Raw genomic sequence first — 27825 nt, 5'->3', positions numbered from 1 at the left:
CCTCTTTTCAAACTAGATAGATGAAAAATGATGACTGTGTCTGGGGGTCAAATTTTATGAAAAACTCAATGTCGAAAACCGCATTACGATATCTATGGTCGTTTCTGAGTTACAGCATGTTTTTCGAAAAATGGCATTTTCAAAAAGTTGCTGTAACTTGTTTCCTGTCAAAAGTTTATTGTTTCTCTGGAAACATTATCAAAGCACCGTTTTACGTAGAATTCAGTGATGTAAAAAACTTATTTTTTCAAATGAGTTATCAATAGTTACTGATGGGAAACTATTTTTAATAAGATATCCTGAATATTCCAGCATATTCCAATTGAGCTTAAAATAGCCTTCCTAAAAATGTATTACACTTAATGTTTTGCTAGTCATTTCTGAAATACAGAGCTTTCAGGTTTTTTCATGTAGACTTTGAAACGCACACTTTGATCAGGTAGCTTTCAGGTTTTTTCATGTAGACTTTGAAACGCACACTTTGATCAAAATCTGTTCAAAATCTGTTTTTCCGTTAACTAGCTGTCGCACCCATACGAACGACAACCCTCAGAAGTCGAAACTTGTGCGAGCTAAGGATTAACGAGGTCTTACCTTTTAACGTGTGATTCCTAACACGGGTTGGACGATAGCAAGTGAAGATCGATTGTTCAGACTAGGGCTTGAACCACCGACCAACACGGCAGTCAATTCGAGTGAGTGAACAAATCACCCACGCCGAACCGCTTGGCTACCGACCGACCGACCGAAGTAGGCTTTGTACTTATGATGCACTGTTTGGAACCTTTGGTGTAGTAATGAATATTACTGGAGTTTTATCCCAACACCAAATCGTTATTTTTAACACCTCGGCATGTATTTCGATCACCAAGTGATCATCTTCAAGAAGAAAATTAAAACTGAGTAGGCTTTGGAATACGCGACGCGGCAATATAACAAAATAGCATTGTCTTGTAGTAGCTATCAAATGTTGAGAAAGCTTTTCACAGCAATAATTAAAACGCATCGTTTCAATAAAACTGATAACAATATATACTATATTTACTGCTAATAAATGGAACTTCAATAATAATAATAATATTAATGAAGAACAAGTAATGAAATATATTTCTTCAAAGAAGCTCCTTCTATAGACAGGCGTCACCTTTTCTAAACGTTTTTTGTCGAATCAATTAGTTCAATAGGAGTGAGAGACGCAAAATTTTGCATCGCTGCCGCTTCCGATGCTCATCAAGAATTGGTCGTTTTTTCAAAATCCCCCTAACGTTATATCTTGGCCTGTTGATATTTTCAAATTTCGCGTTGACGTTTTGGAATTATTTTCGACATCTGAAAAGACTATTTCTTCCTACTCCTTATCCATATTTGATTAATCAAATTTTGGCCTTCTCTTCTCAAACTCATCACCATCAATTGCTTGCTGCTTATGATGGTATAGAAACCACAAAGCTTTTACATGAAATATATGTCTGGGGAAAATCAAGAATAAACTCTCCCACTGGAAAGACTGATCTAACTATAGAAATCACCTCTGGGGAGCCTCTTGAAGATGATCACTTGGCGATCGAAACACATGTCGAAGTGTTAAAAATAACGGTATAAAACTCCAGAAATATTATGTGGATAAGAGATGTTCGACGTATTGAAAATGTGTGTTGGGTCGTCCCAAATGAATACTTCAAGAGATATTCCCTTTACTTCAACAAATTGAACCATTATTTTTTATTATCTTTTGAGTTACCACAGACAGATGCCTCGGAGGCTGGCGAACATTGTCTTGAGGTCTAAGAACAGAAAAAAGTCGCTGAAGACCAGATCTGGATAATGAAATGAATGCGGAAGATTTCATTGATTTGAGCCACGGTGCATTGCCTTGATGAAACAGCACTCTTTTTTCTTCAACTGGGGCTATTTTGTTCTTCAATGGCTCGAATAACGCTATTTAATAGTCTCTGTTGATGGTTTTTTCATTAGGATAGGTGATGAATATTATACTACTGCTCAAAATCATCAATTCGTTGTTGTTTTTTGGTTGATCGTGAGCTCGCGCGGCACCCACTTTGAACAAACTTTCGCATGCCCAAATATTCCTGCACAATATGTCCAACACGTTACTTTGATGTCTTTAGAGCCTCAGCTAACTTGATCAACTTCTTTTTGCGGCAAACCATTTCTCAACAGTTGATTTTTCTGGTGCAAAGTCCAAATAATGTTTATCAAGCCAAGCCGTGGCTTCAACAGTATTTTTTCTTTCGCCAAAAAGCATTGTTCTATTGACACACGAGATTCTTTTTGATAATTTTCTTCAAACTAACAAAAGTTGTTTCACTCAGAATGCATCCTGTCAATCCGACATCTGTAAAATTTGTACACGTAGATATCTCTCGAAGATAGGGTTATTTAAAAAGCATATGGTCGGTAGCCAGGCGGTTCGACGTGAGTGCTTTGTTCACTCACTCGAATTGACTGCCGTGTTGGTCGGTGGTTGAAACCCCAGTCTGAAAGATCGATTTTCTCCTGCTATCGTCCAACCCGTGTTAGGAACCACACGTTAAAAGGTGAGACCTCATTAATCCTTAGCTCGCACAAGTTTCGACATCCGTAGAAGTGCGACAGCTGGTTAACGAAAAAACAGATTTTAAACAAATTTTCTTAATACTGGTAGCGCCATTTGTTTGTTAGCCTAGGGACTTTTCAGCCCACGTAACAGTTACACTTTTTTATACGTATTGGTTATTCTACGCCTCAGAAAAAGGGAGCTGCATCATTTAATTACTTTTCATTATAATATGAAAATACCACATCACACTAGTTGGAATGGATCAGAATTGTATGATTACAATGGAAATTTAGCTAATGTACTCTTCAAAAAGGGGAATCGGGAAATTTTTTGCCAATGAAATTTCGAGGGTACATAATCCTGGGCTTTTACTATCATCTAACGAAGTTTTTTGCGTCAGCATCGACTGTGTTATATGACACAAACCAGGAACTTCTCGACCTTTCAGTCTCAACTATCAAAATGTGAACGACCAGCTCAAAGAAATGAGATCTAATTAGGTAGCTGACATGGTATTAGTAGAAAAGTAGGACAGGTGCACTGTCTGCTAAACAGGCTGTTGAAAGAAACCTAAGGAAAATATTGTCAAGATAACTACTGTAAAAAAAATATTTCGGAATAAGATCTTCTCACAATATCAGCTCTAGAGGAAGTCATTATGAGCGAGAGCACGATAGAGTACCAAAGATGTTAACAGACATCAAAAATCTACTGATGACTTCTGTCTGTAGAGTAGGGAGGGTGAGTGTAAGCCCACGCACTTAGGCCACATGTGACCCATTGTACATCCTCCCGAGGAGTTGTCCTCCTAGGTCGTCGTCCATCCTGTCCTTTCCAGGAAGGTGGACAGGTCGCTGGGAGACATCTCCTTTATATCGGCAGGTGAAGGCCAAGACTCGCCGAACACATACTCTCTTATTGACGATAACTCCGGGCACTCGCACAGGACATGCCTGACAGTCTCATCTTCCTGTTCACACATCCTGCATAGAGGTGTGTCCACTAGCCCCATATTATGTAGGTGTTTCCTTAGCTGACAGTGGCCAGTCAGAAATCCTACTGTAAGGCGTAGATTTTTCCTGGTCATCACCAGATATTTCTTCGGCGCCAGCTTCCCAGGGTCGCCCAAGGTGATCCTGGCAAGATTACATCCTTTGATTCCATCCCATCCCTTTAGAGATTAAGCATGGCTGTAACTTTTGACTAGTTCCGCAATTGTCGAAGTCATCAGGCCGTGGGTGCCACTTGGTCCTAAAATTCTTAGTCCAGCCGCTTCCTTGGCTAAAGAGTCGGCAATGTGATTACCTTTACTCCTGTCGTGCCCTTTAACCCACCTCAGGATAATGTTATTATCTACTGAGGCTTTGGCTAAATCTTGGTGGCACTCTAGTGCTAGCCCTGAAGTAACACGGTGTCTGTTCAAGGCTAATAGTGCTTGTCTGCTATCAGTGCAGATTGTTATGTTTTTGCCAGAAATCCTTTCTTGGTTATTTCTTTTGTGGCGATTGAGATACCAGCCAGTTCTGTTTGGACCACGCTGGTATTTCTTCCCATTCCCCACTTAATCCTTAGGCTTAGTGATCTGGAGTACACTCCACATCCTGAGCCTTCTTTCGTTTTTGAGCCATCTGTATAAATCCGTATTGCATTTGTAACATCTGACTCTGTGTTCTGCTTAATTTGTATTTTGTAGTGTTTATTAAACACAAAACTGGGTTCAATTGCATCACTTGTTGCCTGCAGCAGAGGTTGCGCAGTAAGCGCTTCCCGCCATAGGCCCAACCTCAATCGACCCATTCCTACTTCTAGGTTTACACCAGCCGTGTGCAATCGTACCATGGCCATTAACGCAACCTCCTTAACGTACAGGTCCAGAGGGGTCAGACCCGTGATTAATTGCATTGCCGCGGTTGGTGTTGTTCTCATGGCTCCTGTGATGTTTAAACAAGCCAGTCGCTGTATTTGATATAATTTTTGGATGGCCGTTGCTTGTAGAACTTTCGGTCCCCATGCAATGGCTCCATACGTTAACATAGGTATTATTATTGCAGTGTTGATCCAGGAGGCGACTACACGGGGTGAAAGACCCCATGCACGTCCCACTGTCCTCCGACATTGCTCATAAGCCACGTATGCTCTTTTTGCTCTACTCTGTAGATGAGAGTTCCATGTTAGCTTCTTGTCGAGGATAATACCAAGGTATTTCACCTCTTCAGAGAAGTTTAGTTGGCTTTTGAAGATTTCGGGAGGTTTTGAGCCCGTTAAACTTCTTTTCCTGGTGAAAAGGACCATCTCAGTCTTTTTGGGATTGATCGACAGTGAGTGTTCCTTACACCATGTTTCTATCAATTTGAGCCCATCCTGCGCTCTATCGCACAGTGTGTTTACAAATTTGCCGGTCTGCAAGATAACTATGTCATCTGCGTATGTAGAATTACTGATGACTTAGTTTTGGTGTAAATTCATTTGCTATTCTTAAATATGAGAATTATTTTTATTCCGCTAAAATTATTGACAAGGAGAATAATGGTGAATGCTGCTGTGCAATGCAAAAAAGTGGGATAAATCATTGGAAATGGCCTGATCCACCTGACCTCTTCTGGTGTGAAAGAAGATATCATTCTGAAAATGTTTTCAAAGTGAATATGGAAAGTAAATATGGAATATTATTATATTTATTTCTGCACATCGCTTATGATCTTCAATAAAATAGGTATTCAGTGATTAATATATAGGTACCTACCTACCTACGGTTCAGTCTTTGAACACTCAATGGCCACAGCCGGATATCTTCCTGGCCAGAACTGGTGAAAAGGTGGCAAAAACTGGCGAAATCGTATTCAACTAGAATTTCATTTAATCTATTTCTTTTTAAAACGGATACTATATTATTATGCCCATCTTTCAAAATCAGTAATAGTTGATACCAAACTCTTAAAGTGGCCACAAATGGTGCATCTGCCCTATTTGTTATACAGTAGGCATTTGTAAAATTTTGTAAACTGGGAGAGATGAGTACTTTGAGCCATTCTCGATACTTTCATCACACTTTTTGATTTCTGTTCATCTCCACAAACTGTGAGCTGCCTGCTCAGACTTCCTTCAAGACGACGATTATTCAGTGTTACACAACTATCGATCTTCTACTCCGTTACAGCAACGTTAACACGACTGACACCTTTGAAGTCATAAACGTTTAATAAGTTCAGTGTTTGCCCTTTCATTTATCGCTTTAGGGAGAATCATCCCCCGGATAAGCGAGGGCAACGCTCTGTTTCCATATGATTTTTCAACTCATTAGCGGTTTAGGGGAGTGCCTCAGGAATGGCATTTTCGCAATTTGATGTCTAACGATTGCTATGATGTGGACACATGAGAAATATCACTGAGTGAATGAAGAAATGAAATTTAATGTGATAAGCTTGACAAGAGTAGGAGTGAGAGTGTTCAACTAGTTTACGTGGTGATTTAGACATATGGCTTATGAAATGCTTTAGCCCACCAATTCTGTAACATTCTCCTCGATCTACGGTTCACCAACTAGGTTGGCATCATCAGGTCTTAATCTACATCGATCATCCCTCACTTATATGCACTCCATAAGATCAAAGCTCTTGTCTGTAGTCTGTTGTTTTATCTCACAATAGCGATTCGAATTTAGTACCTTTCACTAAGCAGACAGTTTTTGTAATGCGGATGAACATAAATTACAGAGAAAACTTCGAGATACTTCGAGAGAAATGACTACGAAAGTGGTGATTAGGTTGCTAATGTATGATATTTATTCAATAAATTAATGGATGTAGCTGTTACTTCGTGGTAGGATATCATAATGAAAAATGAGAAATGAAAGTTTTTATATTTTTTACCACTTTTATTTGTAACTAACGTTACTGCAGTTTCGTCCTATGAGGACATTTTCAAACACTGAAAGTGTCATTTCTTGTTTTCTACAATATTTATTCAGAAAAACTGATTCCATAAGCTCACCATTCTATTAATTAACAAGTTCCTAAAAGGTGTAGTTTGGGGTTTATTGAAAAACGACAGAGGAAATGTGAATTGGTATCTTCTGTGGATATGAAAAAGAAATGGGTCTTCTGTGGTTAATGTTGAAGATAATATCGACACCTGAAAAATACCAGCATTGATGGTACAGATATCCGAGAGAAAACTATTGATGCTTACTTGTAATAACTGTATTAGATTAGAGAAAGCTGTTATGTGACATATTAAGCAAGAACGCCTTTTAATCTTCGATTTCTGAAACCATATTGACGATCGCTCAAGGTGTTGAAGCAATTAAGTTATTTGAGAATGTGGTGATCAACATCTTTCGCGTAATTTTTTGATATCACTGATAGTAAAGCTATCGATCTATAATAATTTGGGAAACTTTTCTAGCCCATTTTCTTTGTGTGATAAACTGAAACAGTTTCCTAGCAAGAAATAAATGCCCAGTCTCGGTGAAAGCCTACAAAACAACGTAGCACATTTGTTGGCGATGGAAGGTACTTCAGAAGGACCTGAAGCTTCATTGATATTGCGCTGTGGTACTTGACACTGTGGATTCTAAAGTGGAATTAACTGTGGAGAGGGATGAAAAATACTGACCCATCCCTATGGTAGCGTTTGAACTCTCTAATTAGAGCTGGAATTGTAGCTTTGGTAGGGCTGGAACATTTTCAAAGATGACCGCAATTTATTGAACCATATGCATCCATATGCATATATGCATCCATGCCTGCAACTTTAGTTACTTTAAGAAGAGCATGTTGATGATTTTGAAAGTCTTTTTATTCATTATATCCGTAGGGCTAAACTTTGCGTAGTTGGGGCAGCTTTTTAAAACTCATTTGTAACTCACATTAAACTGAAATGATTTTGTGAGGGGCCCATTACATTGAGCGTGTGAAGTTTAAGATTGGTTGTCAATTATAGACATAGAAAACTAGCACATTCTCAACTTCAGTTAGAAATCTTTGTTGCCTTATTTATGATATGAGAAAGTCACTACTTATTGCAAAAGCCTAGAGTTTGTACAAGTTGTTATTGTAAACATTAAAATTATCAAATTTGTGAATGAATATACCTCTTCAGGGAATGAAGACTTATGTGATTCCAGGGTTTATGATTTGCAAAAATGAGGCTGAAACTTCATTTGACCTTTTCAAAAACAACATATGAAATAGCAATCACAATGAAAGTGAACGTAATTCGAATTGTTTTTTTACTGAAACATCATTGTGAAACATGAACAGAAGTATCATTGATGATGTATTATTATATTAGGGCACAATACGTGAAAAAGGATTCAGTTTTGAATGAAACAATTTTTCCACAACCAATTATAAATTGCTAAACGAGTTGATTGATGATCAATAACTATAGTATAGTTCGTCTTCTCATCAATCGATAGTTTCGAAAATACAACATACTCATACATAACTCATACATACTCATACATAACTTCGCTATAACCTTTTTCTTGCTTCCTAACGAATTATAAATATTTCACACACTGTGTGAAATATTCGAGTCGTTTTTAACAGACTTTCATTTCTTAAACTCTTGGTCGGATTCTTTGGTTACTTCACTGTCGATAAAATGTAAAGAATCAAAGTTGAACTCTTTCAGATTTCCTTTATTGGTAATCTACATTAGATATTCCAGAGTTATTGAATCAAAATATGTAATACTGGTGTGCACAAGTTGAATTTCGCTCCTTTTCGGTGGAGCTAATGCGTGAAAAAAAGATATGATGGAACGACAAGAGTGTTAATTGTGATATTTTTAATTGCTCGTACGCAATTGAAAATATATCTTCAATGGAATGAATTAAAACACTTTTGTCTAATTCTCACTAGTTATTTCATTTTTATGGTTTATCAAGAAAAAAAACTAACTAATTCATTTGAAATCTAAAAACGTGACTGTATAGGGAGTGTGTAGGTAAGCTGTACATTATAAAAATTACCGGGGTTTCCACTTTTGACTTCATAAGTTTAACAACTCCCGTAATTCTCCACTGTTGAATTTTTATAGCTGTTCATTCAATTACCTCCCCATCCAGTTTACCTACAAACTCCCTATATAACTCATTTTCAAATTCAAAATGTATTAGGTAGTTTTTATACTTGATAATGGGATAAAACCCAAAACCGGTCGTGAAAATTAAATAACTAGTGGAAATTAGACAAGTGTATTCGTGTGATGCACTGTTTGGAACCTTTGGTGTAGTAATGAATATTACTGGAGTTTTTTCCCAACACCAAACCGTTATTTCAACACCTCGACACGTGTTTTGATCATCAAGTAATCATCTTCAAGAGGAAGATCAAACTATTTGATCTTCCTCTTGAAGATGATTACTTGATTCACTAAAGTTATCATAAAAGTTAAAAAAAAAGATAAAAATATCTTTCTCAACCTGTTTTTGCAAATCTGAAAGTAATTAAATCTTGCTGAAGAGTTTTACGTCGATATACTATGAGTACATACACTTTATGTACTATGAGCACTGTACATACACATACACTGCTTGGAAACAACATTGGAAGTATGCAGCTGCAACCTGTGAATCACGGAGACAAAAGTTCAATCCATTTTCAATTTGTTCTCTACCGCTTCACTAAATCGCTTCTCCCTTTTTTTACGCTCAATCAGAAACAACTGATATTAAAACATTTGAAATTGAAAACTAGTATCTAAAAGTAATAACTTGAGTGTTACCTTGTAACAAATAGGCCGGCCTAAGATGTGGATCTGGACCTTCAGGATATAGCGTTACACCCTCCCAGCTGCTGTTGTATGATCCCAAGGATTTCAAGAGGTCGATCGACTGGCTGAGAAATGAGATTGGACCTGCAGGAAATGTGGGATCGAATCCAGTCGCTGAAACAAAATTACCTTTTTGAAAAACCATTTAAAGACTTAAAATGTATTGAAAAATTTTACTTTAAAGATCCAGATGAAATGTAGATATAATGTAGTGAATACCTGTCGTTAGTTTCCGTGGGTTGGGCTATCTATAGGGCGCGTCCCTAAGTGGCGGATGGGGGTACGACCAGGGGACTGTGGGCCCTATCCGGGAAGCCAATATACGGACGGGATCGCCGGACTCCTGGTCAGTGGCAGAAATAAGTAGGGTGAGGGGAACTAAAACTCCCCAAAAGCCTTTGCGAAACATGCCATTGTGGACCAGCCTACACAAGCTAAGGTGTAATGAATCGTGCCGATAGCTGAATGGCCGCAGGGTGATATACGGTTACGAACGCTCCCCTTGGGGAACCGGGCGAAACCTCATTATAATCAGCATTCCTCTGGTAATGTGGTGCTCTGCCAGAGGTGACCAACTCTTGCCTTGCTACTCGTGGGAACACACATATATGAAACGAACAACAGACACAACAAAAATCAATCCCGAGGCTGGACAGATGTGCTCACCTCAATCTATGACGGTGGCTGGGGATGAACAGAAATGTCCACACTAATAACCGCTCGGAGTGAGGCTGGACATAGCAGATAACCTCGTGATGTAATACAAAAGCGGCGCATTTGCAACGCCGAGGCCAAAAGGAGATAGAGAGCGAGTAGGATTGGCAGCAACTGTAAGTGACCCTCCTCTGCCCCTACTCCACCTCCAACAGCAAAGACACTCCCTGCGGCGGGCGCCAAAATCTCCGCCTTGAATAAAGGCAAGGAACCGGTTGCCCATGCATTAAAGCGCCCTCATTTGAACACCTCCATTAAAGGAACCCCAGTAAGGTTGATGAAGCCGCGCAATATGACAGTATTGTTGCTGCACCTTCAAAAACCTTCGCGGAGGCCGCCATCAGATACCTCAAGGTTGCCTAAGAGAGCCAAAGAGAGTTCGACGAGTCTTGGCCTACACCTGCTGATATAAAGGAGATGTTTCCTAGAGACCTGTCCACCTTCCTGGAAAAGACAGGATAGACGATGACCTAGGAGGAAAACTCCTCGGGAGGATGTACAATGGGTCATATGTGGTCTAAGTGCTGTGGGTATACACTCACCCTCCCTACTCTACAGATATCAGATAGATCAAATTGTCCTGTAATGGCTTTTCCTTTTTGAAGATAATAAATAACTTCGTGACTATCCCAGCTGAAAAACAGTTTTCGCTTTTTTTGAAGACGGTTTCCGCTTTGGAGTCTACTATTTGAACTGTATTTTTGTTTCGGGCGATTAATGGTGTATTCAAGTTTCATTTACAGTACTTAATAAATCGGCGCCAAAACTCGCATTTCTTGAACCTTAACTGCGCCAAGAGAGTGTTAGAAATGTTCATTCGAACACGTTTATGATCTAACGTGAGCAAACGCGGCATCCAACAGGTGAACAGCTTTCTCATGCCTAAATGTTGATTTGATATATGACAAGCACGTTCTTTTGACATGTTCATAACCTTCTGCTATTTCTCTCACTTCAATTCGGCGGTAGTCTAGAATCATTTGGTAAACTTTGGCGATTTTTTCGTCGGTAGTTGCAGTTTTTGGACGTACCGAACGTTTATCGTCTCCCTAGCTTTTACGGCCCCATTTAAATTCAGCTTCCCAACATTTGACTGTGATAAATGATAGTGCGGAGTCTCCATACATAGAATCCAACTAATATTTTATTCAAGTAGGCCTTTCAAAAAGAAATATTTAATGAGAGCTAGATAATCGATTTTGTCACTCAAACGACTGCTACATAACAACAGCGCGTCCAAAATAGCTGAAACTTTGGTGAGTAACTGTCAACATATGAAAAACGAAATTCACTAGCTTTTATATACGAGGGATGTTATCTTCATGTTGAGGTCGAAAACTTTGCAGACTCCCCTCGTAGATGTTGTCCACTGCGTGGTTCTCCAGAATTTGTCTCTACTACAATTCAGTTTTTGTTTTGCTTTCCTATCCTAGATGAATTCCAAACCATGGACAGTCTCTGAAACTGTACACTTGAAATTAGAAAACTTTGGTGGAATATTCCATTCTTCAATTTATCACAGTAAGATCCTTTCTGGAAAATCAGAAATTGGCGAACCAGGTAATACTTCTGGGAATTGTTTAAATTCAAAACTGAATCAAAACAATCATGTTTGTTGCACATGTAACGCGGTTCGATGACAACATGGGATGTTACTTATTTTTGCCCCCACGTAAGATTTTCGTTATTTGCCAGACGTTCTGACACGTTTAGTCTATGCCAACAGGAATATTAGCCATTCATCTCTATTGTTTATGAGAAATATTGGATATGAGCCAAACGGTTCATTGTTTATGGAATATGTACGGGTGGGAGTTTTCAGTTGAATTTAATCGTGGTGTTTCGATTAATTCGTGATTAACACATGGGCTGAGAAGTCCCGGGCCTGAAAAAGAAAACGCGTTATTGTTTTGTTCAAAGTTGGTTTCATTCATCAACATAATCTCCATCAAGAGCCACATAATAATTCCAGCGCCGCTTTAACAAATTTTTTTCTTTGCCATATGCTGTAGTTTCTTTGCAATTTCGCCCTTCAAACGCTCCAATAAAGCTATTCAATGTTGATGGTTTTTTCCTTCTCAAGATAGTCGATGAATATCACACTACGCACATCCCAAAATACCGAGGCCATACGTGATGGATCCATGTTTCATCCATTGTGTTTAAATATAGCCAAACACTGCTCAGAATCATCAAGACGTTCTTGTTTTTGGTCAACAGTGAGCTCGCGCGGCACCCACTTTGAACAGGGCTTTCTCAGAGCCAAATGCTTATGCAATATAAAGCCAACACGTTCTTTTGATATCTCAACAATGTCAGCTAACTCAAGCATCTTTACGCTAACTTATTCAAAACGATTTTGTTAGTTTTTCTAATGTTTTCTGGTGTTACTGCCTCATCTGGACGTCCACTAATTTCGTCATCATCGGTGTCTCTACGATCACGTTAAGTTAGCAAACCAACGTTCAATTATCGTTTCTGATGGAGCGAAATCCTTATAACACTTTTCAAGCCGTTGCCTCGCTTGAATGGTATTTTTTTCAGTGTGTATAATTGAATCATGAAATTGTTTTTGATCCATTGTTCTGAAAATGACAAAAGTAGATTCACTATTAGCACATTCTTCTCATGAAATATTATCAGCTTTCTTCAGAAGCCGTGAATGCGCCATCTATCTATTAGGCCCGTTGTATTGATGAAATGAGGTATATTGCAAGTGCAATATTGCCAATGAAGCATATTCTTTTGAAACAATATCATATATACAGTCGAAAGCTGGTTGCACTTTAATTATCGCAACAATTTCGAAATCTTTAGCCATTTCATAACAACATACTTAACGAACGAAAATCGAATCAAAAGCACAGTATTCGATAACTAAATCAAAAGTGGATATTCAAATCATAAATATTCCAAATGACAACAAATATTACTGGAGTTTTTCCCAACACCAAACCATTATTTTAACACCTCGACACGTGTTTCGATCACCAAGTGATCGTCTTCAAGAGGAAGATCAAACTGTTTGATCTTCCTACATCAAAGTTACCAAACAATGCATCACAAATAGATGACAGATAGGTTAGTTCCCGTCAATCGTTATTGATTCTGCACTTGGACTGACTTGGAGTACTACTGTGTTTATTGGAAATTATAGGACAGAGAAGACTTCGATGGCGATAACAAAGTTCTTTGGGATTAGAGCCAAACCCCTGCGACTTTTAGAATGGGATTTTTGGGAATGTCAACTCATACGTCTACTTTAAAAATGACGTCATATTTGTATGGAATTGAATTTTCAACATTTAGAAAACAATTCAATAATATCTTCAATATGGTGTTAGCCTAATGAATAATGATTATGAAAAACTACGCTCACCAAAACTTGAACGATGACGCAACTGATAATAAAATCAGAATCGATCATAATAGGAGTAACATTTTTCGGTTGACTGGTTGAAGATGAATTAAAAATAAGATTCTCACAGTGAGTTGTCGAAATATGAAATTTTTCATAATTTTTTTTCCAAATCGTGAAAGAAGAAAATCCCCAGAAAAATAAAAAAAAAAGATTAATTGTCAGTATTGGCAATCAGGAAAGCCCTGATTGCTACTACGCCTTCTGGGCCATAATGGAGGCAGACGACTTGGTCATCTTGGTAAAGGACAGATATGATAATATATCGAGAAGACACATGGCACAAGCTGAAACACTATTGTCCGAAAACTAAGGCAGAATATAAGTTCATCCGAATCGACTAAAGTAGGAGTCAAGAAAAGGGACTAGGACATGTCTCAGTCCAAGGTGAAGACATATAACAATAGGAGAAGGTTGAGTTTCCAGAGGAATCCAGATCTCAGACTGGACCAATAAACGAATCCAAAACCGATGCTAGCCAGAAGCACCTACAAAAGAAATGGAGCTGAAACCAGATGTGATGTATTAGCTATTCTTGATGGTCATTGAAACAATATCATTGATTTGCTGTTTGAAAATAATAGAGGCAATGAATATCACATGATCAGAAGCATTCGAGATTCTTAAATATTATTCCTTTGAATCTTGAAATTACAGGAGAGGCAGGAACGAAATCATTTTTCAGACTGCAAAATGTATAGAACTACTAGCAATATAATGGAAACCACGAAAAGATGATGATGATGATTAATATTATTGGCAGAAGCAACTGGGATACAACATCCGTCTTTCAGGCAGAGGTGTGTGAAATCTTGCAATGAACAAGAAATATTAACGAAACGAAATGTTCAATGTTCCTACAATTAGATAGTATCCTGCCAGACACCAGTGATTAATTTTATTTGTTGATCCTAAACCAGCTGTGAGGATACTGAAATCTATGGTACGGAACCAAACCAAATGACTTGATGAGAAACATAGAAATACTTGATGAACACAATTTATTCTCAGCTATCTATAGGTACGGCAACAAGCAAAAAATTCATGGAAAACCCAAAATCTGTCCCAATGAATGTGATAAGCATCTAATAAACGACCTGTATGAACGAGTGCATGTGTCAGGTTAGACAATTCCGCTTTCTGCTTCGATAAGTTTTTTGGGAGTTAAAATGAACACCAACATGTCTTGGCACAATCATGCCGCTGGAATTGCAAAGGCTGCTTTCTCGTTCGGAACACTGTCCCGAACCAGAAAACTATGCACACCTCAGCAACTTTTGATGCTTCATGAAGCTCAGGGAGGTATCCAAGTGACTTGGCACATTTGATTTCACCAAGAGCGGTACATATCTGAGATACGCGACGGACTATGGCTGCTCATCGTTTTGAGGTTCAACTCAGTACAAATCGAACTTCACTGTTTAAGAACTCATTCATCTGGAGGACTGCGTTTCTGTGGAATAAACTTCCGGAGAACGGAATCCAAATGGATTTAATCTCCAGCGATTCGAATCCAATGTGAATCGCTACTTTCACACAGGCACAGCTCTGAGAGCGCCTTAAGGCCTCTCCTGTAGTGCTTGTGTTTTGTATCATAGAAAAATGGTAACAAAAATTTAATAAACTCATTAGGTTGTAGCGTTTTCGGAGCATTGGGAGAAATGAACAAGTTAGATAATTCCCAAAGAGTAGAAAAATTTTTTATTACAGATTTCCTGTCGAATTCTGTCATTGAGACTTCTTCTTTACATACGGATATGAATTCACATTTGTAGCTCTTGTTCAACATCTTCCATGGGAAGTTAGAACACAAACACTGTTCCGAAACATCAGAACTGCAACACTCTTTTCGACGGGCGTTTCACCAACCAAGTTGGCATATTTGAATAGACCGAAGTCTACTTTATCTCCTGAAAAATTTATAGAAATGATAATCGATCAACAAATAATTTTGATAGTTTTTCGATCGAGAACTGACCCCGACCCTGTCTTTATTAAGTCTATCAATTCAAATCTATATAAAGATACAATGGATGGCCGCCCACCTGGTGGTCTGTTTCGTGACATGTACTAATGTAAATTAACTTGTACCGCCGTCTTAACGGGTGCCAAAAACATGTCAAATAAAACCTAGTGACTGAAGGAACGACCAATTAAATAACAAGTTGATGAGGCTTTAAAGCAGCCCAGACCGCATTTCTTTTTTCTCCGACTTTGCTGAATAGTGGCCGTTTATTTCTAATTATTGTTGTCAGCATTCTCGTTCACAGCGTCAGATATTTTTAGACAAGATGAAGGAAATTTTAGCAACCATCGGAATCCCGAAATGGAGTTATACCTCATGTCATGCGTACTGTTTTCTTCAAATCGTTCAAAGACGCAGGAGCTTTGTTTTTTTTTCAATATTGAAGTTCATCCCAAGTGACAGTTTAAATGCTATTGGGGGTTATTAGTAGTTGAACTGATTGATGCCTGAAAAAAAACTTTGAGGTGAGGTTTCAAAGTTTCCTATAGAAGCTTCAATGTAGTCACAGTTACGAATCCACATCAAAACTTATTGGTCCTGATATAGACCTTCGAGATTTCTTGGACTCATTATGATTTCATATAGCCCTACCATCGAACTGGAAAATTGATTCATGACATGGGGGAAAATTGATTTAGGCCAGTCACAATCCCCGAACTGAAACGACTCGAGGTAAGAGCACCTCGTGAAACCAAATAATACAACGATTTGGCAAGTATCTCGGAATGAGAAATAGTCACCTACGAAGTTGTACAAACCTTTTTTACGCACCCTCAAACTTGTCTCAGAACCTACTTATCGTAAGGCAGCGGTTTTCAAACTTTTTTGTTACGGAACCCTTAATACTTGACGGAAATCTACAATAAAATAATAGTTCTTGAAAGTGTATTCTTCATTAATGAGAATAATAAAAGTACAACGTAACAGTTACTTATAATATAAGATATTAAAAAAGATAAAAACTCACTAATGGGATGTATTTTTTACCATCTGGTTGATATTTGCAGCACTTAAAGAAGAAAACTGCCCGGTTCAATCATTGTTTGAGAATAACGAGTGCAAAAGCTCACTAACATTTCAGCTCCGGAGGAATTGATTATTACTATATTTTGCAACTGCAAGAATGGTTGTGGTTCACGATGAGGATACAGGAAAGTAGGGTTGCAGTACTCTTTAGCTTGTGGCAAGCCTGTTTTAATGCTTCACCTTAAAAGGAAGACGGTACTTTTGATCCCCTCGAAATCCTGGAAGAACTAAAGACAAATGTCGTTGAAGACGAGAACACGGAGAAATTTTACATCCACTGGAAGACGATGACAAAGAAGAAGAAAATTGAAATTGAAACTTGTTGTTCGTATCATTATTCACCTTTTGAGATTCCTACGTCCATAAATGTATTGAATTGTATCTGAAAACATCAACTAAAAATTTAATTAACTTCTTTCCATTCAGGCATGGCGTGATTAGTATAAATAAGTTTAGAATTAACAAATAACTGAATTATTTTCCTTAATAACTTTATAACACGAGTAGGTAAGAGTTACTGAATTATTAGATACTGAATTATTGAAAAAAAATATTAATTGTATTCATTTTAGTGTAACAGTCAATGAAAGAAGCATATTTATCAATTTCTTCGATTGACGACTTGTTTATACACTACAAAAACACACTTTTGTCTATTTTCCACTATATTTCTTTATTGTTGACCGGTTTCGGCTATTACACCATTTTCAAAACTAACTGATTACATTTAAATCTGAGTAATTTATACCTATGTTGCTTATTCTATCACAAATGATTTGATATACCTGATATACCTGATAACCTAACCTAAATTAGAGAAAGGGAAGATATCTGGTATATATCGAATAGAATGTGGTGAATGCCCCGTCATATATACAGGCCAAACTGGGAGAAATTTTGATACAAGGTACCACGAACATGTCATTTCGGATAAAAAATCATTAATGTACGAACATCTTCAAAATTCGAAACATAAAATAGACAAAGATAATTTAAAGATCCTACACACATGCGAAAAAGGGAAAATGATGAATCTGTTGGAATCTATGGAAATAAACAGGTCAAAGAAAAATCCCAATTCTATTGTCCTCAACGAACAACTTGATTTAAATAATAGTCCTCTCCTGAACCTATAATCCAGATCCCAAAACCTACATTATATTGAAAGTTTTGTTATGTTCATGGATTTTACAGCTATATGAAACGCAGGTACCGGGTATCAGGTATATCAAATCATTTATGATAAAATAAGCAACATAGGTATAAATTACTCAGATTTAAATGTAATCAGTTAGTTTTGAAAATGGTGTAATAGCCGAAACCGGTTAACAATAAAGAAATATAGTGGAAAATAGACAAAAGTGTGTTTTTGTAGTGTATCCTCAGTGAATATTTATCAATCATTTATAAACTTTATGCAGCGTGTTTTTAATCGAGACTACAGGTTGACATCGCTTTGGCCTCTATCTCGAAAATGGTTCAAGATATGAAAAAAATGTTCCAAAAAATTTGTAGAGAATTTAATTCTGTACAATATTTATGATGAATACAAATAGCTTAAAATCCATAGGAAACGAGATAATTGCAATACATGTGTAAAAATCGATTTTTTGACTTTTTACCATGGAATATCTGTAGTCGCGGACGCCCTACGATGAATAGGTTCTGATACAAATTCAAGGGTGTCGAAATAAAGGTTCATACGAGTTTATAACTGAATATCCCTCAGCCCGAAGTGAAACCCCTAATATTCCTGGTGTAATTTGTTCACACACAAGTTCCAATATAGCCACAGCTACGAATCCACGTCAAAACTTGTTAGTCCCAAAATAAACCTTCAAGATTATTTGGATTCATTATAGTTCTATGAAAAAAATGAATTAGGCTAGTTACATGACATTAATCGTACAGTACATAGAAATTGATTACTCTTTCATATCTGCCCAAGAAGTAGTTTTAAAACGTATTATGGTGTATGGAAATGTAGGTATTTCATTTTCCTCAGAAGTTCACGAAAACATAACGATCGCCTGACAGGTATTTCGAGATCCTTGTCAGTGACTAGTGGCATGATAATAGTCACTTCGTATATCCCGACATTGATCAACAATGGTTATATTTCCACAAAAACGATTTTTGTGGAAATATAACCTGAATTTGAGCATGCCAATACTGAAGAACGCATAGATCTATTTCTACATAATTACATCCACTATTTTATGAGCGGTATTGTGGGTACTGTGAGAATTAATGCAGGTGTCGTGTTTTCAATTGGTAAGGGGTCTGTGTTATAGCCAGGAGGGAGAGTTTTAACTTTTTTACGGGAAATTCGTGTGACTGAAAGTGGTGGGAAATTAGGTAGTATATACAGGGTGTAACAGAAGTACGTTAAAATATGGAAGTGACGTGTTCCTGAGACAATTTTGAGAAAAAAAATCTATATGAACTTGTGTCCGAAAATGCTTTGTTTCGGAGATACGGGGTGTTGAAATTGAATTTTTTGTTCGCTTTTTGAAAATAACTCTTGCAAAAAATAAGTTATTTGCACGAAATTCGGTACCCGGGGTTTCTTGACGAGGGAAATAATAATCTCGTATTATTTTCATGTAACATCTAGAGGGCGCTGCGTATTCTGTCATTATTTATTTCAAATTGCCCTAACTTTTTTAACAGTAAACTTTTGGTACTTTCCATTAAAAAACTTAATTTCCACACCTATTCCAAGTAAAAAAGGTACACTTCCCCTTAACAACGCTGGAGGTGATCGTTTTCGGGATATTTACAATTTTATATATCGATGCATATTACTTAGTTCCTAGGACGCTAAATGAAGTTGCTGAGAACATTACAAAAACTAAGTATGTGGTGGAATAAACAACTTTTCCCTATAAAATGTTCAACGAAGAATAATTCGTTATCGAAATAAATTATTCAAAACATGGTAGATTTTTGTCATAAATTTTTCGCAATTTTAGTTATTTTCATCAAACTTTATACGCAGTATACCCGTACAGACTTCTTCTAAACTGAGCATTATCGAACTGCTCATTCAATCCCAATTTTAAAAAATTGTCTGGTTTGATTATTTAATTAGAAAGTGCTACATTTCAGAGTTTCTAAAAAAACAATTCGATGAAGTACTATGTTATTTATTAGAAAAATAAACACATGAAAATTGAACGAAACAACTATTACAACAACTGTTGAAAGTGACGACCCCCAACAGTAATACAAGCTTCTGCTCTCCTCATCAAAGAATTCCGCACCCGTTGAAAAATGCCCGGAGTGTTTCTTATCGTTTCGCAACAAGCTGTGATGCGATCCCTCAACATTTCCTCGTTTTCAATGAGGCTAGCATAAACTAGTGATTTTAGGTATCCCCAAAAGAAAAAATTTACGGAATTGAGGTCCGGTGACCTCGAGGGCCAATGCTCGGTGCCTCCACTTCCTATCCTTCGTTTGAAATATGCTACGTCTAAAAAATTTCTTGCTATCACACTAAAAAGAGCAGGAGCTTCATCGTGCATAAACCAAAAGTGATTTCGGAGACCAATGGGAACATCTTTCATAAGTTGGGGAAGCTCGTGTTCCAAAAAAATGTAGGTAAGCATCTCCATTCAAACGTAAAAGAGAATCCATCTTGGAAATGAGTTTGCGTTATCACATGTGGGTTATCTTCCGCCCAGATGCGGTTGTTATGGAAGTTATGGAAGAATCAGCCTCATCTGTGAAGAGGATTTTCGATAAAATTTGCGGATGTTGTTCGACTTTTCTTTGAAGCCATTGAGCAAATTCGATACGTGGTTGGAAATCACGTAGCGTAAGTGCCTGGACACGCTGAATATGATAAGGATATATTTGCTGTTTCTTTAAAATTCTGTAAACTATCATGTGACTCACATTTAAAGTTTGACTAGTTTATCTTATACTTGTCTCTGAATGTTCACTAATTTCTTCGAGAACCGACTCCTCCAATTCTACAGTTCTTGTAGTCCGTGGCCGTCCTACTGCAGAATTTGTTTCAAAGCTTCCAGATTCGGAAAGTCGCCGGAAAAGATTCGCAAAAGTCGCTGCACAAGGAGTCACGCGTTGGAGATACCAGTCCTGATAGATGCGTCTGGCTTCCGTCAGCCAAGCCGTATGCAAAAACCATATCAGCGAATTCAGCATTCGTAAAGTCGGGCATGGTACCAAAAATCACTTTATAAACTCCGAACTGTGAATTTGTCAATTAATAGTTAAAAATGTGACAGCGAACTTCTATTTTTATCAACAAACTTTCATAGCCAACTCGATATAATCAACTTAATTTGCAAGCAGAGAGTGATAAAAATTATTGAAATAAAATTTGGCTATAAAGTAATATGCATCGATATAGAAAATTGTAAATATCTCGAAAACGATCACCTCCAGCGTTGTTGAGGAGGGGTACCTTTTTTACTTGGAAAAGGTGTGGGAATTAGGATTTTTCATGAAAAGTACCAAAAAATTACTGTCAAAAAAGTTAGGGCAATTTGAAATAAATAATGACAGCGCATGCAGCGCCCTCTAGATGTTACATGAAAATAAATACGAAATTATGATTTTCCACGTTAAAAAAAAACCGGGTACAGAATTTCGTGCAAATAACTTATTTTTTGCAGTAAAAGTTATTTTCAAAAAGCGAACAAAAAAATTCAATTTCAACACCCCTAATCTCCGAAACGAAGCATTTTCGGACACAAGTTCATATAGACTTTTATTCTTAAAATTGTCTCAGGAATGCGTCACTTGAATATTTTAACGTACTCAAGTTACACCCTGTATATATGAAATAGATGAAATTGTATGAAAGTTAATAGCTGAGGTTTGGAATACATTTCTATTCCACAGAAAAATTTGTAATATGCTCTCATAATTAAAAAATCATTATTTCTCAGAAAAATTATTACTCACAAGGCTTCCATAATGACAATGATAAAAAAACGCATTATTCAAAAATGATGAAGAGACGAAACGAAACATTTTTCTCATGGGAACTTATTAAAATTTCCTTGAAGTTAATAAGTGAATAGTTTCTGAAATTTGGTGGTACTACACATTATTGTTGCATTTAAGAGAAAGTATGCTGCAAAACAGCAGAATAATGTTGCGGATCAACCAAAACGTTTCTGTATATTGTGGGAATATTATCAATATTTTCAATTCGTTTCAGTTTAATTTTTGGGTCCAATAATTATATATACAAGGGCCAGATGTAGTTTACGTATATCACGACTTATTTGTAGATCTGAACGCTGCTGGTGTGATATTATCGAACTTTATTATTCCTAGGGAGAATCGTAGACATGATCTATGAATTCTCTGAAGCCCAGTGTGTTTTCAAATCTGGGGACTGGACCATGAAGGCAGTCATAGTAGGCAAGTCAAGACATTATCAGACTCTCGCATATAAGTTTCAATTCACGACCAAGAAAATATTTGTTGGGATACAATATTCTCAAGGTACAATACGTAGTTTTGCCTGATTCACGAACTTCGTTTAACGCAAGGTGTTTGGTTGTACTACTATAGGCAATATTCAATATATATATTATAATTTTTAATCTGATTTTGCCTGAAACCAAAAACTTTGGACTAACTTTATTCAGTGCAAAGTTGTGAGCAAATGGGATTTCAAATCATTGCTGTATATTTTCATTTATTCAATTCATCGTTTCAAGACGATGAATAAACTGAAGTTCAATCGCTTATCAACAGCATATTGATGAATTGTACTGTCACACATTTACAATGAGGAAACTATTGGTCAAAGAAACCATAATATTTCATTATTGTTACAAGTAATTCATGCTCTGGGGTATCAAAAACCATACTAAAAACCATCAGTAAAACTACAATTGTTACTTGACTCCGATTTGTAGCAGCTGAAATATCATCTGTGATACAAGTTTAAATATTTTCATCAAGCATTTGTTCGATAAGTTTCAGATTTCAAAGCAGAATTCATGATGGAAATCATATGATCTGAAAGATGAAAGCAGACGAGTTAGATCATTTGCTTAAAAATACCATCTAATTTTAAATATTTAATACATTTGAAGGATATCGTATTTTGAAACCTCACTAAAAACCCATTCTTTCATTTAGATGCTGAAGCATCTAACGATATAAATATCGTTGCAATTGATTCAACTGTTCTATTTATCTACTGACGTGATATTGAAGAACCAGTAATGGATCATATCAACATTGCTTAAAGAAGGTGGAAGAGCGATGATTTTGAAGAATCAAAGAAGAAACCATGTCATTTTCCTCTCATTCCAATGTACCGCATATTCGTGTTCTTCATCTTATTATAGCTCCGTTCACATAGCTCCGAATCTCTTCATAGAAATTCCAGTGGATAACATTATGATTTTATTATGTACCTGGCGTAAGCTTGACTTCTAGATTTGATCATTAATTTTATGTTGAAGGTCATCCATGGACTGAGTTTTTCGATAACTATGTTCTCTTTGACAAGAGTCAAATATCTGAGTTATATTATCTGATATGAATGATACTATATTATCAACACTTCCTGAAGAATAAATGTGATACAAAAAACCTTCAATGTTTTTCCATTCACGATTTTTTTTATAGGTATACGAAAGTTTTGAACATGAAAATTCTCAAACCTGAAGTTCCTAACAGTATTGATATGTGAAATAATTATAACGTCTAGTAGAGACAAAGAACCTATCTAGAGGGATCCATGTTTTCCAACGCGATCAGTTGCAAATTCAAGCTTTGACATTGACCACAAACAAGATTCGTCCTCTGTCTTTCACTGGATAAACAGTGATGAAAAGGTAACTTCATTTTATGAACGCGCCTTTTCCGCCGCGACGGGCGCCTCAGTCGGAATCCTTCCTTATTGCACATCTACAACATGAAACGAATCTACATACAAAATTTCAGCCTCCGAAAATATAGCAGTACGGAAAAACAGCAATGCCAAGGTAATTTTCATGTGTGAACGCACCCCTTTCACCCCGACGGGGTTGGCCCCAGTTGTAATATTTGAAAACACTTTTTCAGGGCGCATCTAAGACCTGAGAAGCACCTATTTATCAAATGTTTGCTTCCTAGGACTAACCAGTACGGGAAAACGGAGATGAATGTGTGATTGTTAAGTGAGTGACTTTCGCATTTATAAGTAGAGAATTACATTACTATTTTATATTTCATCACATCTTTCAACTGCTGTCGGAAGCAACTTTGTGTCTGTTCACTGTTTCGCGATAAATAAAGTAAACGAACCGAGTCGAAACCCTAAAAATGCATCGTCTCGTTAAAACTTCCGAAGTGGAGCACAGAACTTTCCGAAAATACAATAGGAATAAAGTGAGTACGGCCTGGGTTTACTTGATATTGATTTCCGCATCTTGAAGACCGCCCTAAGGGGTTCTCTTGCGGCTCTCTAACGCGACATTGATTGCACTCTTTGTGCCACAAACTGCTCGCAATTAGCTCTTCATTCCTGCTTTACGCTATTTCTCTCCTATAGTCTTCTGCAACAATAACATCGCCGAGCTGTAGGGTTCCGTTTTTGTCCTTTGACAGCTCGTAAAGATGGATGGAAGCAATTAAGCTTAGCTGTGAATATTCGTAGGCGAATTCAAAGGAGGGATTTCGTGGTTGGAGGTTTATCGCTAGAGTTAAAGCTGTCGTTTTCATGGTAACTTTATTGACAAATGTGGGTAATCCAATTTCAAATGAGAGATTAGTCCGTATCCAACAGAAAAATTTCCATCTGTGTAACATACAATTAGTCAGTATTTCTGAAATACTTTCAAAGAAAGAAAAATGGAATTGATAATAGTGAATAAATTAAAACACAGAGCTAGCAAATATTTTGTTGGTGGAAATATACGATCGGAAATATACAATGTACATCCGCCTTCCAAATTGAAATGTATGCAATCTTGAAATGTGCAAGGGATAATAATTTGAGGCCTCAAAGTTAGTGAACGGGTCATAATTCTTAGGTATCACTTGTAGCATTGATACAACCAAAAATGACATTAAAAATGGTATGAAAATATTCTAGAGGTCCGAAGTAACTGGCAGACAAGAAGAAGCTGACTCTTCACTCATTGATGAAGTATTCGGATAATCAAGTTGCAAGATTCCCACCTTGATATCGCGACAACCTTTCCATATGGGGGTTTCTGCATGTCAGCTACACCTGATGATGCCTTAGATTCACCCGTGCAGGCTTTTTTGCCTCTGGTTTTCGCGTTTGCTAACCTGCTCATGGGGGGTTTCTTCCTCCACCTGAGACAGATTCTGCGTACGCTGCTCAAGAATTTGGCGCAAGGCGGTTTCATAAGAAGACGACTCAGTCGTTTCCTGACTGCACCCCCAAACCTTTTTTTTAGGTTCAGTTATTAGATCAGGAGTTGAAGAGTTGAGAAGCTCTCGCAACTTTTCTAAATTTACAGGTAGGTCAGTTGGACATCCATCTCCTCTGTAGACTCAGCGTCAGAAAAAAATTTCAAATTTACTCTGTCCACTGGGTTCCAGGCAACAAAATAATTAATTAGTATGCTAGACCCAGACCATCAACCCAAAAAACAGAATCATTGAAGAGATTAAAGTGATAAAGTTTTGAAAGTTTATGAAAACTGAATGAAAACATGATTGAGCATATTTAGATTACTTAGATAATGATGTAAGAAGAGAAGATTATAATGAAGTTTCAATAAAGTATTTGCATTTGAATTCAAAGAGTTCGAATTCAATAGATAATGGAATAAAAGTGACTAAAACTCCCGTGGAAATTCGGGAAGTAAATCAGAATTCAATTTATGGCTACAATGAGCTCAGATTCTGTAGAAATTGCTTGCCCCATGTGACCTAATGCCTGATATTCGCATGCAACATAATGAGTTCTCTCTGGCCTTTGTCGAATTGTCTGCAACTAGTCTCCATTATGAGGCTCTATTTTACTAAGGTGTCGTTCTAAATGTTCAGGTCTATTTCCATCTCCCATACCATATTCGATTTCCGACCCATATTCCAGGTATTTCCGCCGAGCAAGTTCTGTAGATGTCTATAAATCATACATTCATATCACGGTTTATGACGTGAATGAAGTTTATGTCGAAAGTAAACTTCACTGTCAATTTTGTTCCAGTCTGAATCAGCCCACTCTTTCTTCTTCCTTCTTCACAAAATATGAAGGTTATCAATTCAAGAGTATTTCCGTTGCTGGTGTGGTCACTTTTTCCATATTTATCTACCTTACCAAAGATACCTATCGTATCATGGGTTGTGCCATTATACTCGTAATCGAAAATCGACACGTCGGTCCCAATTGGTGGTTCTGGTTAGCATCAGTTCTAACTTAACATTGCTTTTTATGCTATCTGAATGTTGTTTCCAGGTTGTCAATATGAAATCTAGTATCACTCTAAGATATTTAAGCCATTTGACAATTGTATCGCTTCACCTGGAAATAATAGAGCATTCACTCTCTTTGAATCAGTCTACTTGGTGAATGCTACTATAGTCGATTTCGTTAGGCTTATACTCAGATCTTCTTCCTCGGTCGATCTTGTTGTAACTTTCAAAGTCTACTAAATGCATCCATCACAATATTATTACCCTCATTCTGAACTATCATGACTGAGTCGCTTTCGTAGCCCAGTATGTTGTATCAATTATAGTCCAGAAAAATATAAAAGATTTCAAAGAGAATTCCTTGCCATTCATGCTACTTCTGTTTTCCCCAAAGAGTCGTGAATACCAATCTTCCTCTGAACAAGCAGCATTTCCAGCTTTACGTTATTTTGTCGACCATAGGGCTCTCCAGATTTTTGGACAATTTCTTATGATAACAGTATTCAGGAAAAATCCACTTCTGCTTCTTCTTCGTCTCCTCGTAAGAATATTCTCCATCTTCCTTGATCCGATATAAAGCCATTTTTGTTTTTTTTTACATACCTGTGCTGTTGTACACTGTGTTTTATGGGGCCTTCAGTACTAAATCTGTCCAAGATTCGATTTGCGATCTCTCACTCACGGAAGAAGAAGATTCAATAATTTCCCCCTCTGGTTTTGTGTACTCCCACGAGAAGTATTACTATGACCTCAGATATAATTTCTATGAATTGTCAGCTCGACATTTTTCACTGTTCCATCGATGAGATTAGGCCTTTTTACTTCAGCTGATTCAATATATATTGTTTTGTCTTATAACTTATTGTAATTGTATTGTATTATGATTTGACCTATATCCCTGTTCTGTAGATGGGTGTAACCTGTAGAACAGTGTATAAATAAATAAATGAATGAGCAGCTTCTGAAGATTTGTTTGGTGCAATTTCGATCCACACAATTACAGAAAGGTGAATCATCATCATCGCTGCAAAATCACGGTAGGAAAGAATAGGTAGATGAGGGTTGCAGGAAAGGTGAAAAAAAATTGAATTCACCATGGTCACTGCAAAGTAATTTACTAATAACTGCATGCCATGTCCGTCTAGCCACAAGTAATGGAAGTATATTAAAGGAAGCAAACTGTTATAACCGGCTACACGCAACCCCCGTCGGTGAGGGTTTCGATACTCGCGTTCATTCTAAAGTTCGACCCCGTCACGTAACTCGAGGTCATGAATAGTTTATTCATGAAGTTTGTTCCCGAATGTCAATAGAAAACCTCTTACTGGTGCGGTCATTCCCTTGATTAATTGACGTTGTTTCATTTTCCTGGAAACGTTGTGAGTTTTATAATTACACTGGTGTTTATTCATGTGAATTGTTTATTTTTGTAAAGCTTTCGACAGAAATTAATGGAACCGTATGGTTTGCTACATTTCTCGATACGTGTTTCACAGCAATGCAACGAAGTATTACATAAATTGCCCCTAATGAACAGTTCTAGGACCCATTATCAGCTAGCTACTTTTTTTAATTTCATTTCATGCAGTGATTCCATTAAATTTTCTTTGTATTTCATTATCGAACACCGCGATAAATCAATAACTTCCAATACTCTCCAAGTATTTGTTGGTGTCAAGTTCTTTTTTCTTGAATTACACAAGAGGACTGAGTAAGAATTGGCTGCAGATTCTTCTTTTTTCAATTACCTCCGTTGGATATTTTTGTAGACACAAATTACTTTGTATTATTTTATATAAGAGTAAATGATAAACGTATTATTTTTTTAACCTCAGCTTCCGCTGCTCAGCCCTTATCCTCCGAAGCCCCGATACATTTAGAGGGCGCGCCAGTATTAAAAACTAACCTTAGTGCGGCAAGCCAGTATGATTT

The 27825-nt window shown here is 37.2% G+C and overlaps 1 protein-coding gene across 3 annotated transcripts in view; it reads right to left on the bottom strand.

The window, feature by feature from the left end:
* Positions 1-27825, bottom strand: part of LOC111504041 (protein kinase C-binding protein NELL1) — a 174850-nt gene that overhangs the window by 49148 nt on the left and 97877 nt on the right. For all 3 annotated transcript variants that reach the window (XM_023158519.2, XM_023158527.2, XM_023158535.2), the window contains exon 2: positions 9293-9454. In XM_023158519.2, the coding sequence (XP_023014287.1) occupies positions 9293-9454 (162 nt within the window). The remainder of the gene's footprint in view (positions 1-9292; positions 9455-27825) is intronic.

The sequence above is a fragment of the Leptinotarsa decemlineata genome, unplaced genomic scaffold (assembly GCF_025532065.1).
Source record: "Leptinotarsa decemlineata unplaced genomic scaffold, Ldec_3_MD MMD2_tig00026336_RagTag_RagTag, whole genome shotgun sequence".
NCBI classification, from domain to species: domain Eukaryota; kingdom Metazoa; phylum Arthropoda; class Insecta; order Coleoptera; family Chrysomelidae; genus Leptinotarsa; species Leptinotarsa decemlineata.
This window is presented reverse-complemented; position numbering and strand designations above follow the sequence as displayed.